This window comes from Lactuca saligna, chromosome 7 (genome assembly GCF_052625555.1).
Source record: "Lactuca saligna cultivar CGN05327 chromosome 7, ASM5262555v1, whole genome shotgun sequence".
Classification (NCBI taxonomy): domain Eukaryota; kingdom Viridiplantae; phylum Streptophyta; class Magnoliopsida; order Asterales; family Asteraceae; genus Lactuca; species Lactuca saligna.
In genome coordinates this window covers 51,634,432-51,653,866 of record NC_136423.1, presented here as the reverse complement: position 1 = coordinate 51,653,866, position 19,435 = coordinate 51,634,432, and the positions used below count along the sequence as shown (strand labels likewise).

The following is a 19,435-nucleotide window of genomic DNA, read 5'->3' as shown; positions in this document are numbered from 1 at the left end:
AAAGTTACGATTTTTCTAAGATTCGGCTTAGCAGTGCACGGCCCGAAACTCGAATTTTAGTTCGAGCGGTTTTTGGCTTACGTGACTTAAATGATAGTTGAATATCTCATTAATAGGAAATTAACAGTAAAAAGACAGACGCAAACAGAGTCCGTATGAACGAGTTACGAATTCTTCGCGGTCATTTAACAGTCTAAACACCTCGTACTGTTAAATTTAAGATCGGTCGAGAATTAGTTGACGGAGTCAAAATGATAGTTGTAGATATTATTTTTAACTACACATGGATATAAATAACGTAAAAAACGGAGGTCGTATGTGAAAGTTACGGATTTTAGAAGTCGGAAGTGTGTTGTGCGAAAATGGGTGATGTGGCACAATCTTGGTCATTGCTTTCTCCCCAAGTCTTGCCACTAGATGGTGACATGTGGCACCAAGTTCAGCCATTTTCACCCTATAAATAAAACCTCTCCCACCCTCATTTTCTTCACACCTTTCTCATTCTTTCTTCTCTTTACTCTCTTTCTAGAACCTCTCTCTAGCCCCGAAACCCCCCGAAAAGCCTAGGGAACCTCCCTAGCACAAGGCGGAAGCCTCTGAGTGCTCGACGGCTCCGAGAAGAAGAGATTTTCCGCATGGGAATGCTGCTCCAAGAAAAGCTTGGTTTTCTATAAAACCCGCTGTTTCGTCGAAGGAAATTATTTTTTTCAAGAAGTGAAGTGTTGTCTGAGTTCGGAATCACCACCTTTTCAAGTGAGTGCATAGTTACTTTCATCTTACACATAGATATGAAGTAGTTTATATAAACTACGTGCTATGTGTGCATATTATCTGTATACTTGTTTTCTATGTTGGATTAACGTTTTTATACATGTTTTAGATGATTTAAACTGTAAACGTATTTTATATACACGAATATGTTGGGTATGATATACAGATAGATGAATGGTGAGAGAGAAAAGATGATGTGAGTAAACATTGGCAGCTATAGACTTAGTGCCTAACTAATAAACATCGGCAGCTATGAACTTAGTGCCTATTGGACAAACACCGGTAGCTATGGATTTAGTACCTGTTAAGGAATTGGTAGCTATGGACTTAGTACCTATTAGATAAACACTCGTAGCTATGGATTTAGTACCCGATGAATAGACTATAGCAGCTATGGAATTAATGCTTTATGAACGAATATTGGCAGCTATGGATTTAGTGCCAGTCCTATAACCCTGGAAGTAAGGGACTTCGGAATAAACGAATGCAGAATAGATGACTCTTAGGATAAATCCTTAAGAGTAAAGAAGATAATGGGGATGGGTAATTGGGTTGATTGTTTGATTGTTTAAACATAATAATTATATTATTGTGGGTTGAAAACCCTATGTACTCACCAGGATTCCCAACATGACCCACTCAGTTTATTTATATCACAGGTATTGATATGTAGTCACATTACACTGAAAGATTAAAGAGATGTAGATCACTAGTGTAAATAAATGTAAGTTCTGTTTATGCTTATGTTCCTGTATTGACGATTACATCCCAAACGTTTTAAAATGAATAAAATACGTTTCTTCGAAAATGTTTTAATAACGTATTTATCGTGTTTTTCTGGGAACGAATTCCGCTACATTTTTATTAAAAGAAGAACTCTTACATTTATAAAGCATAAACAAAATCGGTCTTTTCTGGCCGTGAAAATGGGGATGTCACAGTTGGTATCAGAGCATTAGTTTAAGCGAACTAGGAATATGGATTTATTTCTAGACTTAAACTTAGAATGTTAAGCGATGATTGTGAGGTGTGAGCACTAGATTAATTTAGGAATGATGACTAAATTGATTTTATGTGCTAAATGATTTGTTATGCTATAGTTTGATCGGATCTATGGTCTGTTGTCGACCGGATCTGGAAACCTTATGTGTTTAGGATTCTAAACGTACGAATACGATATTAGAACTAGCATATAAACGTTTCGGAGTAATAATGATGATTTAAACGTCAATCCTAAATAAAGATCTAGATTCACCTTATTCAGTGTATAGATCAAGATGGCAAGGACCCGTAGTGGAAACGTAAACGCAAATGGAAATAGGAACCAACCCCCAGGGGTACAACAAATACCTGTTGTAGAAGAAGTTGCACCTGAGCCAGTCACCATGGCTGGAGTTCAAGCTATGATTTAAGCTATGCTAGCTGAACAAAGGGAAGAAATGTGACAGATGTTCCACGAAAATAGGGACGAACCTACCATACATGTTGAGCCGACCGAGCTAATTCCCGAACATTCTGAGGAAGGGAACTACAGCCGCCAAGCGAGTCAAGTGGGGACTCAAGGCGAACAAAGGGAAGGCCCGAAGGGAAGAAACGAAAAGGATAGGCGAATGTACAAGAATTTCCTGGGTGCGAAACCACCGAGTCTCTCAGGAAGCCCGAAGCCGGTTGAGATTATGGATTAGATCTCCGAGATGGAGATGGTGTTTGAGAGCTGCGACTGTAGCGAGAAACAGAAAACCATCTTCGCTGTAAGACAACTAAAAACTGGAGTCTTGAGCTGGTGGAAGCTATTGGTAGATACGATGCCACGAGGAGAAGCCTTAAGGATGTCATGGGAAGAGTTCTTGGAACAGTTTAAAATGCAGTACTGCTCAGAGATAGATCTGATAGACCTAAACAACGAGTTTCAGAACCTGAAGAAAGGGAAGATGAGTGTTGATGAGTATGCCACCGCATTCACCGAGAGGATGAAGCTATTCTCCTACTTGGTGCCTACTGAACTCTCCAAGATTGATAGGTTTGCTAATGGATTACCCACAGACTTTGGCCCAATGGTCAAAATGGCAACTACCTTGAAAACAGTTGTTAGGGCAGCTAAGAACGTAGAGGCCCAGATAAGAGAAAAGGGTCTAGAAAAAGATAAGATAGGAGAGAAGTGGAAGTTTGAAGGACCTTCAAGGTCCAACAAGGAAGAAATGGAGGTGAAGCGAGACGGTGTGATAAATGCAAGAAGAAGCATTGTGGGAAGTGCAACGAAGAAGTGACTTGTTACAAATATGGAAGGACTAGTCATTATTCCAAGGATTACACACATAATGATAAAGTATGTTATGGATGTGGAGGCAAGGGGCACATGTCCAGAGACTGCCCGAGGAAAAATAAAGCAGCAAGACCAGAAACACCACCAAGGCCAAGGGCATTCCACATGATCCTTGACAAAGCGGAAAACCACGCGAGAAACCAAGGATAAGGAATCTATACCCGAAGATCTAGTTAGGATGTAGCCTAATAGATAAAACCACATGATGTAGCCTCTTAGAGGCATAGTCTAGGGTGAACTTGAACACCTATGTAATAGTTTCGAGAAATAATAAAGCCCTTGTTTTGTTATCTGATGTGTTAAACTGTTATATGATTTTTCCTGTATGGTGACTTGGAAAACTGCGAGACAATACTTGGGACGAGTATGAGTAGGTGTGAAAGGTAGTAGATGCATATACTACCGGAAGCACATGACTCGCGCTTGGATCAGGGAAAGTCACAAGGTTACCAAGAAGCCAATAATTGAGTCTGTTTTATTCAAGCATGTAGTTACCATCATGTCAGTCATGACTAAGAAGATTGTTGTTATTCTAACCCTAGTGGTCATATCATATTGAGTCCGAATACGATGAGTATGTTAAGTGGTTCAGAGAACCAAGTTCGATGTAGCATCTAACTTAAACCAAAATATTGAAATGAAAGCTAACCTAGGGCAATCAGTAGAAGTATCACGATGATTGTTAAAGAAGTTGGTAGCTAGAAATGCTACATATTAAAATGTGATTGTATCACATTAGAACATGAAGGAAGGTATACTCTATTTTGGAGTTTGACTCTAAGAGACCTAAGTCTAAAGCGTTGCAACATACGATGATAGGTCATTAGAATATGACACATAGATCCATAGTAGTAATAAAATAACTTATCTCAAGTTCGTATCCAGTAAGGATCGAGATTGTGACTTGAAGGTCATAATTTGGAGTCTAGCCTGAGGAAGAGACCAGGTACACGATCGAGTACCGCTTACAGTCAATGAGTCTAAGAGATAGAATTGAAGGAATATAGAAGTTACAATTATTACCTAGGATGAAGAGATGACATATTGAGTCATTATACGAGCCCTATTTCGTTGATGATTCTGGGACGTAATCATTCTACGGGGGAGATAATTGTAACGCCCGTAGATCCAGGCTAGTCAATTTAGAGGTAATAGGGGTCGAAAATGACTTTTCGATAAAAGATTATTTAGAATAATAATCTTAACCAAGTTGTAGAATATGTCACAAGGTTTCCGTACATATAAAGAGCGTCGAAATCGGAGTTATAACGAAGAAGTTATGACCCGTCGAAGTTTCATGACGGAACCGGCACGGCACTAGGAAGCGTAAATAGTGATTTTGCGATGGAGGGCTTTTTATCCTTAGTGATCTAAAAGAAAGTCGTATAATATGTTGAACTGAGAAAATCCATAAAAAGAACGCCCAAATCTGACTTCGTATGAAGAAGTTATGATTTTTCTAAGATTCGGCTTATCAGTGTACGACCCGAAACTCGAATTTTAGTTCGAGCGGTTTTTGGCTTACGTGACTTAAATGAGAGTTGAATATCTCATTAATAGGAACTTAACAGTAAAAAGACAGACGAAAACAGAGTCCGTATGAAGGAGTTACGAATTCTTCGCGGTTATTTAACAGTCTAAACACCTCGTACTGTTAAATTTAAGATCGGTCGAGAATTAGTTGACGGAGTCAAAATGATAGTTGTAGATATTATTTTTAACTACACATGGATATAAATAACGTAAAAAACGGAGGTCGTATGTGAAAGTTATGGATTTTAGAAGTCGGAAGTGTGTTGTGCTAAAATGGGTGATGTGGCACAATCTTGGTCATTGCTTTCTCCCCAAGTCTTGCCACTAGATGGTGACATGTGACACCAAGTTCAGCCGTATTCACCCTATAAATAGAACCTCTCCCACCCTCATTTTCTTCAAACTTTTCTCATTCTTTCTTCTCTTTACTCTCTCTCTCTCTCTCTCTCTCTCTCTCTAGAACCTCTCTCTAGCCCCGAAACCCCCCGAAAAGCCTATGGAACCTCCCTAGCACAAGGCGGAAGCCCCTGAGTGCTCGACGGCTCCGAGAAGAAGAGCTTTTCTGCATGGGAATGCTGCTCCAAGCAAAGCCTGGTTTTCTATAAAACCCGCTGTTTCGTCGAAGGAAATTATTTTTTTCAAGAAGTGAAGCGTTGTCTGAGTTCGGAATCACCACCTTTTCAAGTGAGTGCGTAGTTACTTTCATCTTACACAGAGATATGAAGTATTTTATATAAACTACGTGCTATGTGTGCATATTATCTGTATACTTGTTGTCTATGTTGGATGAATGTTTTTATACATGTTTTAGATGATTTAAACTGTATACGTATTTTATATACACGAATATGTTGGGTATGATATACAGATAGATGAATGGTGAGAGAGAAAAGATGATGTGAGTAAACATTGGCAGCTATAGACTTAGTGCCTAACTAATAAACATCGGCAGCTATAGACTTAGTGCCTATTGGACAAACACCGGTAGCTATGGATTTAGTACCTGTTAAGGAATTGGTAGCTATGGACTTAGTACATATTAGATAAACACTGGTAGCTATGGATTTAGTACCCGATGAATAGACTATAGCAGCTATGGAATTAGTGCTTTATGAATGAACATTGGCAGCTATGGATTTAGTGACAGTCCTATAACCCTGGAAGTAAGGGACTTCGGAATAAACGAATGCAGAATAGATGACTCTTAGGATAAATCCTTAAGAGTAAAGAAGATAATGGGGATGGGTAATTGGGTTGATTGTTTGATTGTTTAAACATAATAATTATATTATTATGGGTTGAAAACCCTATGTACTCACCAGGTTTCCCAACCTGACCCAATCAGTTTATTTATATCACAGGTGTTGATATGAAGTCACATTACACTGAGAGATTAAAGAGATGTAGATCACTAGTGTAAATAAATGTAAGTTCTGTTTATGCTTATGTTCCTGTATTGACGATTACATCCCAAACGTTTTAAAATGAATAAAATACGTTTCTTCGAAAATGTTTTAATAACGTATTTATCGTGTTTTTCTGGGAACGAATTCCGCAACATTTTTATTAAAAGACAAACTCTGATTTTTATAAAGCATAAACAAAATCGGTCTTTTCTGGCCGTGAAAATGGGGATGTCACATAGATTTCCTAAGTAGCTGCTCAACCTTCTCGATCAGCAATCTCGTTACACCTAGTCGCTCTCCAGCGAATGCTCTCCTCTATCAGCATACTCATATGATTAAAACTAGCCCCTAGGATCTTCCTTGATTCTCACACTTTTCTGCCATTAGCTGTTGAGGAACTCCTTATGATATCAGTCATCTACCCCCTGAATTGATGGGTTTTGAGCATTCTAACACTTCCTAAGTGTACATGCAACCCTAATAAACCTTGGATCTATGTTTGTCTAAGATACATGCAAATAATTATTTTTCCAAGGTTCATATCCTAACTAGCATGGCATGGGGAACATGAATAAAATAAAGCTAGTAAAAATACTTACCTTGTAGTAGTAGTTGATTGCTTGGAGTTTTAGAGCGTAGCACCAATAGTGTGAATGCCTCAAATGGAAATCACAAATTACCACAAACTTGGAACTTTGAGAGAATAGTCAGTACTATCTTGAAATCGGCCCTCTTGCTTTACTCACCTCAACAAGTGTCAACTAGTGTTGATTTCAATAACCAAAGCCTCCTTTATATAGTGTGGTGGATTAGAGTTACATCCATGTAAACCCTAATACCCATGTCTCTTCATTTCCATGAGATCCATGGGTTAAAGCTCCATGGAGTATCCATGGACTTTTCCATGCAAGCCTAGCCCATTCCAAATAACTATTAGCCCACACTATATAAATATAGAAACCCATATTTAATTAGTAATATCTTTGATCTCTAAATTAATCCTAGATTAATTATAGATCAATACTAATTAAATAATATGGTCTTATATTAATATATTATAACTTATAATATATTAATAAATCATAACTTGTACTATTCTCAAAAGAATATCCATAAATTGTTCGGGTGAAGTGCAACCCAAATGGACCATGTCGGGTCAGGTCAAGTACATACCAAATATAGTTATGGACCTAGACACTATATCCAACAGTCTCCCACTTGGATAAGTCTAATACCTATAGTTGCAAGTATGACTTCAGGAACCGATCAGCAATCGTAGCTCTTTAAACTCTGTTGAACTAGAACGCGCCATTTTGGATAAGTAATCATATAATCCTCTATTCAAGATATCAGCCAGACAAATACATGGAACATGGTCTTACTTATTGTCCAGCATTTGTTTCCCGATTTCCGATTTGTTTGACATAGAACTTAACTGAACACATCAATTTAGTTCTGACCGGGCCCGATACATAGGTCAAAACAAAATCATCGAAAGGCCCAGATATCGCTTCTAATCCTAGAAGGAATAGATAAACTTCGACTCATATGTTTGTTCTACCACTCATTGAATTATACATAAAGGCACATTTTATAACATCGAGTTACCAATGCGTTTTCGTACAATCAATGCATAATCAACTCGTAAGTAACAAATCATATCTCTAGGTTTGAAGACTTATATAATATTACCGTCTCACGATCACTCGAGATAAAATTCCATGAAGTGATTCCAGTAAGCGTGGGTTGAGTCCAATGCTCAGAACTTATGAGCACTCATGATTGTTGTAGCCATGTCCAACACCTTAGACCTCTGCAACCAATCATGACAGTCTTGATTCATACCTACTTCCGACGTATGAATGACTGTGGAGGTTTGAATAATATGATATACCAAAAATAATTATTCTGGAAGTCAAAACATGCAAAAGAAATATAATAAACGATCGACAAGAGATAGAAACACTTTACTCATAAATAAAACACCTTTTATTCATCATCTAATATCAATTACACTTTACAAATTTCATAATTTATCTAACTACTAAAACTTATATCATCCTTCAGCCCTATGCTCCGAGCATGCTGGAGATGCTTAACCCTACTCAGTCCCTTCATGAGGGGATCTGCTGGGTTCTCATCTGATGATACCCTCTTTGCCACAAGGATTCCTTTTTCTATTCGATGTCTGATGAAGTGATATTTTCTGTCAATGTGTCTGGATCTCCCATGATTTCTTGGTTCCTTGGCTAAGGAAACCGCACTATTGCTGTCACAAAAAATCTCCATTGGCTCCTTTATAGCTGGTACAACTCCAAGGTCTCCAATGAAGTTCTTTAGCCATATAGCCTCCTTTGTTGCCTCGCTTGCTGCTATATACTCTGATTCACAAGTGGAATCAGCTACTGTCTCCTGCTTGGAACTCTTCCAAGTGATTGCTCCTCCGTTTAAGGTAAAGACCCAGCCCGACTGAGAGCGGAAATTATCCCTATCAGTCTGGAAGATAGCATCACTATACCCTACAATTCTCAAATCATCACTCCCACCAAGGGTAAGGACCCAGTCCTTAGTCCTTCGCAGGTACTTGAGGATATTCTTTACCGCAGTCCAGTGTGCCTTGCCAGGGTTCCCCTGATACCTGCTCACCATGCTTAAAGCAAAAGATACATCAGGTCGAGTACACGTCATAGCATACATGATCGATCCTACAGCTGAAGCATAAAGTAGTCGACTCATTTCCGCTATCTCAGCCTCAGTACTAGGGCTTTGTGTCTTACTCAATCTGGCGTTACTCTAAATGGGTAACTCACCTTTCTTGGAGTTATGCATGTTGAATATTTTCAACACTTTGTCCACATAGGGGCTTTGACTAAGTCCAATTAGTCTTTTACTCCTGTTTCTCAAAATCCTTATCCTTAGGATATAGGCAGCTTCACCAAGGTCCTTCATAGCGAAACACTTCCCAAGCTAGGACTTTACTTCCTGTAGGGTTGGGATGTCATTTCCTATGAGTAGTATATCATCCACATACAGTACCAAAAAGCTGACTATGCTCCCACTAGCCTTGATATAGACACAAGATTCATCTTCACTCCTTGAAAAGCCAAATTCCTTGACTTTCTCATCAAAACAAAGATTCCATCTGCGAGGTGCCTATTTCAATCCATAAATGGATTTCTCAAGTTTACACACTCTATTGGGATACTCTGAACTGACAAAACCCTCTAGATGAACCATGTAAACATCTTCAGCCAACTTTCCATTAAGGAAAGCGGTTTTGACATCCATTTGCCATATTTCATAGTCATGAAATGCAGCAATGGCTAACAAAACCCTAATAGACTTTATCTTGGCCACTGGTGAAAAGGTTTCATCATAATCAACTCCCGGAGTTTGAGAATAACCCTTTGCTACCAGTCGTGCCTTATAAGTGTGTACATTACCATCCATGTCGGTCTTCTTCTTGAAGATCCATTTGCACCCAACTACCTTATGATTAGGTACATGGTCAACCAAGTTCCAAACTTGATTGTCATACATGGACTGTATCTCGCTATCCATAGCCTCTTTCCATTTAGTAGCCTCAGGGCCTGCCATGGCTTCCGTGTAACTGTTAGGCTCATCCAGACCTACTAGTGTCTCGTCACTAATAAGTGTCTCACCTTCTGCAGTAATATGGAAACCATAGTAATGCTCAGGTGCATTCCTAACTCTCTTGGAACGCCTCAGAGGTACAGATTCATCAATTGGCTCAACAGGAGTTTCCTCCTCAGGTTGAGGGCTAGCGTTTGAAGTTCCTTCACCACTTGACTCTTGAATTTCTTCAAGATCAACTTTCCTCCCACTGTCTCCTTGGCTTATAAACTCTCTCTCTCTCTCTCTCTCTCAAGACTCCTCTTCTTGCTACAAAGACCACATTATCACTAGGTTTGTAGAAGAGGTAACCAAAGGATCTTTGTGGATAGCCGATGAAAATACACCTCTCGCTTTGGGGTTCTAGCTTGTCATGAGTCTCGCGTCTCACAAAAGCCTCGCAACCCCAAATCTTGATGTGGTCTAGTTTAGGTACTTTACCAGTCCACATCTCGTGAGGAGTTTTGGCAACTTTCTTTGTAGGGACTACATTAAGAATATGGGCGGCAGTCTCTAAGGCATACCCCAAAATGAGATTGGTAGCGAAGCTCGACTCATCATGGAACGAACCATATCCAACAAGGTTCGATTACGCCTCTTAGCTACACCATTCAACTGTGGTGTCCTGGGAGGTGTCAATTGTGAGACAATCCCACATTCCCTAAGATAGTCAAGGAACTCTAAACTAAGATACTCACCACCTCGATCGGATCGAAGCATCTTAATGTTCCTGTCCAATTGATTCTCAACTTCCTGTTTAAATTCCTTAAACCTTTCGAAAGTCTCTAACTTATGTTTGATTAAGTAGACATATCCATATCTACTGTAATCATCAGTAAAAGTCAAATAATAACGATTAGCATCCCTTGTGGCATGTTTGAATGGACCACACACATCCGTGTGTACAAGGTCCAACAAACCTTCGCCCCTCTCACAAGAACCTGTGAAGGGTGACTTTGTCATTTTTCCAAGTAAGCATGATTTGCAACTATCATCTGACTTTAGGTCAAACGACTCCAAAATCCATCCTTTTGGAGTTGGCCTATGTGGTTCTTGCTTATATGTCCAAGACGACAATGCCATAATGATGGTTTATCCAAGTTATTATTATTCATAGAATCAATACACAATACATTATTTCCTATGTTATCAACCACAGATACTGTTTCATACACGTCATCACAAGGTAATGCTTTAAAATAAAGAACATTATTAAAGAAAGCATTAATCGAACCAACTTCATTATCAAATGAAAAGGTGAAAGCTTGTTTATACAATGCATGAAAAGAAATAATATTTCTTGCCATTTCTGGCGAATAACAACATTTATTCAAATCTAAATTTAACCCACTACTTAGCGACAAAGTATAAACTCCAATCTTGGTGACAAGTGTAAGTTTCCTATTCCCCGTGATTAAGTTTATCCTTCATTGCTCCACATTCTCACTTCTTCTTAGTCCCTGTAAGTCACAACAAATATGAATACCACAACCGGTATCAAGGACCCAAGAGTTAGAATTGAGTGAGTTATTAGAAATGATAGTGTAAATACTTGCATGGTTGGGTTTAACTTTCCCATCCTTCACATCTTGCTGGTACTTTGGACAGTTCCGCTTCCAATGTGCCTTTTCATGGCAATAGAAGCATTCAGCCTCTTTTGGGTCAGAAGAAGGAGTGATGAAACCTTTCTTGGTTCCACTTGAAGAAGAGCCATCAAGGGTCCTAACCTTGGTAAAATGTTAGCTAGTTGCTCATTTAGAACTAGAAACCAAGTCATCCATTCCAAGCTTTGAGGGGGACAATATTAGGGTGCAAAGCTCTCCATGTTGTCATGGCTAGAAGGTTTCACCCCTTTTATGACATGTGTGAGAATTCAAGTCTTGTGACTTATGAGTTGTAGCTACTATATAAATAGTAGAATTATATTGATTCTAAAGTTGAGAGCTCCCGTTTTGTGTAGCCTTAATATGTTGTAGAGACTAGATTAGTTTAAGTGAGTATTGTAGAAGACCAAACACATGTTCCTACCAATTTTGTTCTACTCCACATTTTATATGTACAATTATGCTTAAACACTTTTCTTTCTTGTTGGTTATGCACTTATACTCTCCTCAATGTCAAATAAAAGCTTCACAACCTAACAGTATTTGCACAATTGTATTAATAATTAAAAAAACTAAGTTAAATGTTGAAATTATATAAATGTATAACTTATTATATTATACCTTATATCGAGCCATAATCCAGACACTGTGCGTTTTAAAACTCATCTAGGCTCAGGTAATGGTAAATATTTGTTGATTTTCTTTTGAGTCTCCTCAACATCATCAAAGGTAAATTCTCCTAAGTAACTACCCTCAAGGAATCTACAATATAAAACTGTTAATTATAATGATTTTTACTATGTAAAAAAGAGAATAGTTAAATTATACAACTTATACATGTCCTACTCATTCAAGTTCTGAGCCAAAAAAAACACCACTCTTTAGGTATACAATCATTTGTTTCTTTCCCCCAAAACCATTGACACAAAATATATATGAGACATGCTCTCATTCAACATCATCATTGTTGGAAGCATGTAAGAATGAATAGCCAAATATGAAATGTTTCATATCACCGATTGTAAATCGTACTCTATGTTTTTATTTAAAAATAGACATTCCCGAAATAAACATGTTTTTGTCTCCTCATTCTATTTTTTTCCCCAACAATTATTTTCCTATTTTTTGATACAAACGAAAATTAAATTCGATAATCAAACAAAACTCTTCAGCTCCATAAGACATTTTATTATCTCCAACCTTAAAATGCAGTCTTTTTTGGCCATCTAAAGACATTAATGCGCTTGTATGGATTAGCAATACATCCCCTTGTTCTGATGGGACGTCCAATAAATAACCAAAAAGCCATCTTCCGGAATATTTTACATCAGATATCATTCAATTTACCGATCACTTCCCATAATTTATTGTCCGATCCTTTGATATTAACAACCACTTTAAAATTTTGATCTAACATGCTGAAAAAACCAAATCGTTAAATGGGTATAAATATTTGAAAAAAAATTCACTTGAAATCTAGTAAAATAAATATGAATTATGACAAAAATATGAAATGCTATAAATCTTAAATTTTAATTAAGGCGCAAAAGAATTAACAATAATCATTTGACAAAAAAAATTGAAGGTACAAGCTTCTGAAGCACAAATCGCAGGTAATTGTTCATCAGTAGCTTGTACCTTCTCAGATGAAGGTATATCTACGAACATATATTTGCGAATATACAAGTCTTGATTCACGATTTACACATTAGATACTTGTACAATCATAAATCTGTGATTTGTTTGCCATCTAAACTATGAAATGCTCTCAAAATCATGTGTCTAGCTATGAAATGCTCTCAATACTCATATATATGTGAATGTAAATGTCTTGATGCACGATTTATGCCTCATATATTTGTACAATCGCAGATATGCGATTTGTTTGTCATCTCAACTATGAAATGCTTTCAAACTCGTATGTTTAGCTATGAAATGCTCTCAGTACCCATAGATCTAATTTTGTCTACCAAAAATCATATATTTTTCGTTTTTTCTAAGTAAATCATAAACAAACATATCCTAAATTGTATAACAAGTAATAAATGATTATTAATATATTAAATAAGTAGAGATCTTAAAACATGAGAGTACATATTTTTGTTCATTAGAGAGCTTCAAGAGATTTCTTAGGCGAAAACTACAAAATGATGGTTTTGAAAAAATTAGGGTTAATATATATGGGTCAAAATCACAAATAGGACTAACTGAACCGCAGATGAAGCTGACAAATCGTATTTGGAGCTAGCCAAATTGTACATGATGTGAGAGTGAGGCTTAACTACCTGAGATTTCGTTGACTATTTTACGAAAATTGCATTTTTTTTTTTTGTTTTTTTTTTTGCTATTTTTCAAAAAATGGTTAACATATTTGGGTATTTTTGATATTTTCTATAATTTTAATAAAGAACGGTTAGTTATGTAAGATGTGGCAATTAAGCATCCTCTAAATAAGAAAAAAAACATGGTTTCGTTTGTTCCATAAAGATTTCTTCTCTCTTCACCTGTTCTCTTGATCACCACACAAACACACCGAAACAAAAACCCATGAAACAAAAACAATAAATTTCTTCACTCTTCGTCTCCATCATGAAATTACCATTATATATAGGTCTCTTTGTATACATTCGACGCCAATTCAACAAAAGAAAACCAGATAAAGATCCATAAATTCACCTAAAAATGGCCTCAACCTCCTCCTCCTCTGTTAATCATTTGCTCCGCCCTATTCATCATCGTACCTTATTAATTCCTAAATCCCCTTCTCCTTTTAAGTATACCCACTTAAGTTCTCCCCTCCGATACCCGTCTTTAAGAATTCGAGCCACTTCCGACCTCGTTGCTACAGTATCGGTACTTTCTCTCTCTCTCTCTCTCTCTCTCTCTCTCTCTCTCTCTCTCTCTCTCTCTCTCTCATGGACATAAACACAAACAGTTGTACTTCTTCAATAAAATTTCTGTTTATCGTAATTCGTTTCTTGATTATGAGCGTATGAAAGTCCCGAAACCTTGTTAAAAAGTCTCAGTGTTTGTGTGTTTAGAGATTCTTTTGCAATTTGGAATGTAATTGGATAGAAAGTTGAAGTTTTGATTCAATTTTTAGGGTTCTAGTTGTACTTTGTCTTGATCGTGTAGAATTCCTTAATTGTTTCTGTGATAAATATGCATTTTGGGGGTGCCTATATAATCTATACATATTAATTGATTCAACTCTTGTTTTGAGCATAGTATTTACAAAAACACTTCATTATTACAGGAAGCAATCACTCAACTTCAAGATTTAGGCGAACGTGATTTGTTCTCATGCCCTGTGTGTTTCGAACCACTTATAAGAAAAGGTCCTCCAGGTTTCAATTTGTAAGTTAAATTTTTGTCAAATTTCCAGTCGATTTGGTAATAAATCATATTCACATGATTTGACTCTAATGTTTGACTTAAAATCGGTCAAAATTTCAGGCCAGCAATCTATCGATCTGGTTTCAAATGTAAAACGTGCGATAAATCATATTCAAGTAAAAACATGTATCTTGATCTTACTGTAATTGCTGGAGCAAAAGATTATGTTGAAATTCAACCATCTCGCACTGAGTTATTTCGGTTAGAAATTAAAATACTTTTTTTTTTTTTTTTTTTTTTTTTTTTTTAAAATTAAAATTTTTATAAATGATAAACGTTGACACGTATCTTTTTCATTAGGAGTCCATTGGTTTCATTTTTGTATGAACGAGGATGGCGTCAAAATTTTAACTTTAGTGGCTTTCCTGGCCCAGAGGAAGAGGTTAGTATAATTGGTTGGCTTTTAGGAATGGAATGCATTTTCATATGAAATTTTTATGATCAATGTGAATACAATGTGTTATTTTAACTCTACTTAATATGTAATGAAATCTTGTTTAAATAATTCAAATATTGAACATAGTAGAAGCTCATTAAAATGGTTAAACCCAATTAAGATTATAATAAAAATAAAATTTTGTAGTTATTTTTAAAAGTAAAGTTGTGAATTTAAAAAAAAAAAAAAAGTATTATAGAGTTTGCGTAAATTAAAATGGTTTATATTGCGATTTTTCATTCCATTCCGTGATGTACTAAAAAAAACACTCCTTTGCTTAGTAATGAAAATCAACAAAATGGAAGGTAATCACATTCCTTATAAACGGTGAAGTCCGTTTCATCAAACTATTTAAACATTATTTTTTTTTTTTTCATTCCAATGGAATAACCACTTTAGTCCTCCTATGATTCCATCATACCAAACACTACATAAGGTATGACAAAGGAATGGAATGGTTCATTCCATCGAATTAAAAAAAATTGTTGTTTGTCTTGCCTGATGGAATGGAATGGACCATTAATGAAGGAGTGATTCCTTTCAAATTGTTGGTTTTCATTCCTTAGCCGAGTGTGATGATTCATTCCAATCCTATAGACAACCAAACATGATCACAGAATGTAATGATTCATTCAATTACGGCATTTCCTTGCTTATTCCATTCCTTCATCCTTTCATTCCACCCAACAACAAAGAGTAGTTATTGCTCCATTCCTCCCAAAAAATTGCTAAGTAAACGTTTCTCCAACTTCTTGGACCATTTTTCATATAATTACCAAAACGCCATCGTTATAAAGATTCAATTATATTGATCTAAACCCACAAGATTCTCCTATTCCACCATTCTCCAAGGGTATTTAAGACATTTTACTTATAGTTGAATCTTCCTTGAATTATGTGTATAGTTAGACACTAATTTGTCCCTAAATGCAGTAACTATAAGACAACTTAGTTTGTTTTGGTGATATTGTGACTTACTTTACATCCTCATGTTGACTATAGGACCGTTTGATTCTTAGTGCATTGTGATTTACCATTTTCATATTGGTTGTGGGACCGATTTGTGGGGCACACAAGGGTGACATTTACCCTTTTTCATTTCTTACTTAAAATTCTCATTTTATAGTTCAACATGGCTCAAGACTACTTCAAACCAGCAGAAGGTGGAAGTTTAGTAGATGTTAGTTGTGGAAGCGGTTTATTTTCCCGCAAGTTTGCAAAATCAGGAATTTACTCGAAAGTCATAGCTCTTGATTTTTCTGAAAATATGCTCCGTCAATGTTATGATTTTATTAAACTTGACGACACAATTTCAAGCTCGTAAGTATATCCTCTTCCCTATTTCCCTCAAGCCGTGTCTGTCACACAGGACATGACATGGCAAATCACGTTATACTGTATTTGGCATGCATTGGATTATGACTGATGTCAATGGAACAAAAATTCCTACTTTTTGCTCCACTAGAAATGTGGACGGTAGGACAAAAATTCCTACACGGATCCCACCTATTTTAGAATAAGACAAAAAATTCTAATTGGGACCGGCACCCACATGGGTCCCACCTAACTGTCCCACATTTTTGGGAATAAGACAAAAATTCCCAATTGGGACCAGCAACCACATAGGTCCCAGTCTCAATCCCACCTAACCGTCTCACTTTTTTGGGAATAAGACAAAAATTCCTAATCGGTACTACACCCACATGGGTTTCAGACTCAATCCCACCTAACTGTCTTGCCTTTTTGGGAATAAGACAAAAAAATGTTACTTTTTGTTGTGGGACTGAGACTGGGGCCCATGTAAATGGGACAAAAAATGTTATTTTTTCTACCACCTACGATCTCTCATGTGTGCAAAATAGCGCTAGAAAGTTTTTTCAAGTTGCCTCATGTCCCATGTAGCAAAGACAGGCTTAAATATTTTTATATAATAAACTCATTTTTTTTATACTTAAAAATTACAGAAATCTTGCACTTGTAAGGGCAGATGTTTCCAGGCTTCCATTCTCATCAGGTTCAATTGATGCAGTTCATGCTGGTGCGGCTTTGCATTGTTGGCCATCCCCTTCAAATGCAGTAAGTTACCCTTTGACTTTTAAGGTCAACTCTAGTATTTTTTTTTTTCATATTTTCAATTAGTATGATTATTTTTACAAATCTAAAATTAGTCACTCTTTATTTGAATTGTAAGTTAATTGTCAAGAAATTCGATACTGAGAAAGCTTCGTTTTCATTACTTTCTCTATTAAGTCATTTTTTTTCTGAGTTAAGTAAAAAAGAAACACTTACATATAGCTTACTTGATTAAGTAAAATAAAACATCATATATATGAGTTTAATGGATTAAAGCAAACTATTCTCATGTTCCATGGATTCGAATCATTATCCTTTAATTTTCTCGAAACCCTAAACTTCATAAGCTTCTTGAGTTTTGCCTTTGATTTGCTTTCATTTTATAGATTGCAGAAATTAATCGTATATTACGAAGTGGTGGTGTGTTTGTTGGGACAACATTTCTACGATCAACTTCATCAACTCCTGCAATACTAAGGCCTTTTGACCGAGTAAGGGCAGTTTGGTAATTTTATGGCATGTTAGTTACACAGGACAAGACACACTGTGTTTGGTGTGCGTTGGACTGATAAGACAAAATACCAACTTTTTTGCCCCACCCAAAAAGGTTAGACAAAGTCACAAAGACTCGCCCTCGATCAGTAGTTTGTGAAAAAGACATGAATGCCCTCATCCTCATCATCGGAAATAGCCTAACAAGTTAATATTGTTCTCTGACTTTTTTCTTATTCTTATACATATATATTTTTTTGGCAGAGGATTTCTGGGAATTATAATTATTTAACAGAAGAAGAGATAGAGGACTTGATCAAATCATGTGGTTTTACAAACTACACAAGCAAAGTTCAGCAAGCTTTCATTATGTTTTCTGCACAGAAGCCATGAAAGTCAAGCCTAGAATATTGAAAGTCAATGTTAATACTTTTCAGATTGTATAAATATTTTAAGTTCTTATTGATTTACCATATGATAGAAGGTTGTGAAAGACAATACCCATGTTTCCTATTTAGCTCATCATTTCTCCATGAAGCCTTAACTTTGGCGAAAGTCAAAGCCTAGAAGGCAATATATGAGGCTTTATATTTATCTTATTAAATTCAAACCCACCACTTTCGACAGATATAAATAACAAGATATACTTAATGTGTTATAAGAAACTAAACGCCCAAAGTTTATTGTAAGCTTTTGTTTTTGTGATAGTTTCTTGAAAGTCTTTCCAATTTATTACCGAAAAAATTCTATGCTTGCATTTGATGATGTTATTTTCTAATAATGCGAGTCAAAGTAAAACAAACGTTACATCTAAATTAGAATATAAACCTTATTGTATTTCAAGTGTCCTCAGCAAAATATATTAGTGTCAATATGTATGTTTTTCTTTTAATAGCTACCCAGAAAAGACCTCTACACCTCTATCCACCAAGTTTCCACATAAGGTTGTATGGGTCAGCCCATATACAATGACGATACTACGTCACCTAACCACTTAAACCGGAAGCAATATACTATGGCAACAAAATCACCCGGATGAATCCTTACGCATCATCGTGGGGAACACCGAAAAAGACGATATTATTATATTGAAAGGTACAATCCTTACATCTTACGGATAAAAGCACTACCCGGTTAAAGAAGTAAGAACCCAAACCATCCCCCTGTATATAAAAAATTTGATACACACCGGTAAAGGAAAAATTCTTGCATCTTAAGCAATTTTACTACATTATTACCTAACATATAACTTAGTCATCGGAGAGATAGCAATACTGGGGTCCATCCCTTGCTACTGCTTTCTAACCTAGCGTGTGTCTATCTTTCCAGTATGTCATCCGGATTGTTCACTAGTCAAGGGTGTACCCACTTTGCTACCAGGCATCTAGAAGGCTATGTAGCAACATTGACGACATTCTTATCGAACATGCAAGCAAAACAACAAAGTTCATTTCCCACATTAAACTCACCCTTTAACCCAATTAACCTAATCCTATCATTCACCCTAATTACGGTGGCAACTCCAAGCACTACACCACCAACGATAACTCAATCCCAACCAAAGACACGATTCTTCTGGTGCATAGGTTCAGGACGAAGGGGACCCTAATACATAGTCACCATCCAAAGGAAAAAAAAAAAGGCAAGATAAGCAATATCGGTCACATTCAAAACGGCAGATGGCTCTAGCATGGGAGGACCGAACACGTCTAGAAGACCATCAAAACTGGTCTTTAAAAACAACGACTGAACTATGTAATTCCTACCA

General features: G+C 36.6%; 1 protein-coding gene across 1 annotated transcript; it reads left to right on the top strand.

Moving 5' to 3' along the window:
• The first annotated feature begins 13,742 nt into the window (after nt 1–13,742).
• On the top strand, nt 13,743–18,271 carry LOC145004841 (S-adenosyl-L-methionine-dependent methyltransferases superfamily protein). The gene is made up of 8 exons (XM_078963847.1): nt 13,743–14,123; nt 14,527–14,627; nt 14,727–14,867; nt 14,967–15,048; nt 16,229–16,422; nt 17,067–17,178; nt 17,562–17,666; nt 17,932–18,271. Exons 1-8 carry the CDS (start codon nt 13,953–13,955, stop codon nt 18,058–18,060), a joined length of 1,035 nt encoding a protein of 344 aa, XP_078819973.1. The 5' UTR covers nt 13,743–13,952; the 3' UTR covers nt 18,061–18,271.
• The last annotated feature ends 1,164 nt before the right edge of the window (nt 18,272–19,435 follow it).

Excerpts from the sequence above, each read along its gene's own strand:
- LOC145004841 (XM_078963847.1), top strand. The coding sequence starts at position 13,953 with ATGGCCTCAACCTCCTCCTCCTCTGTTAATCATTTGCTCCGCCCTATT. Across the intron at positions 14,628-14,726 it reads GGTCCTCCAGGTTTCAATTT|GCCAGCAATCTATCGATCTG; the intron begins GTAAGTTAAATT and ends TCAAAATTTCAG. Across the intron at positions 15,049-16,228 it reads TTCCTGGCCCAGAGGAAGAG|TTCAACATGGCTCAAGACTA; the intron begins GTTAGTATAATT and ends CTCATTTTATAG.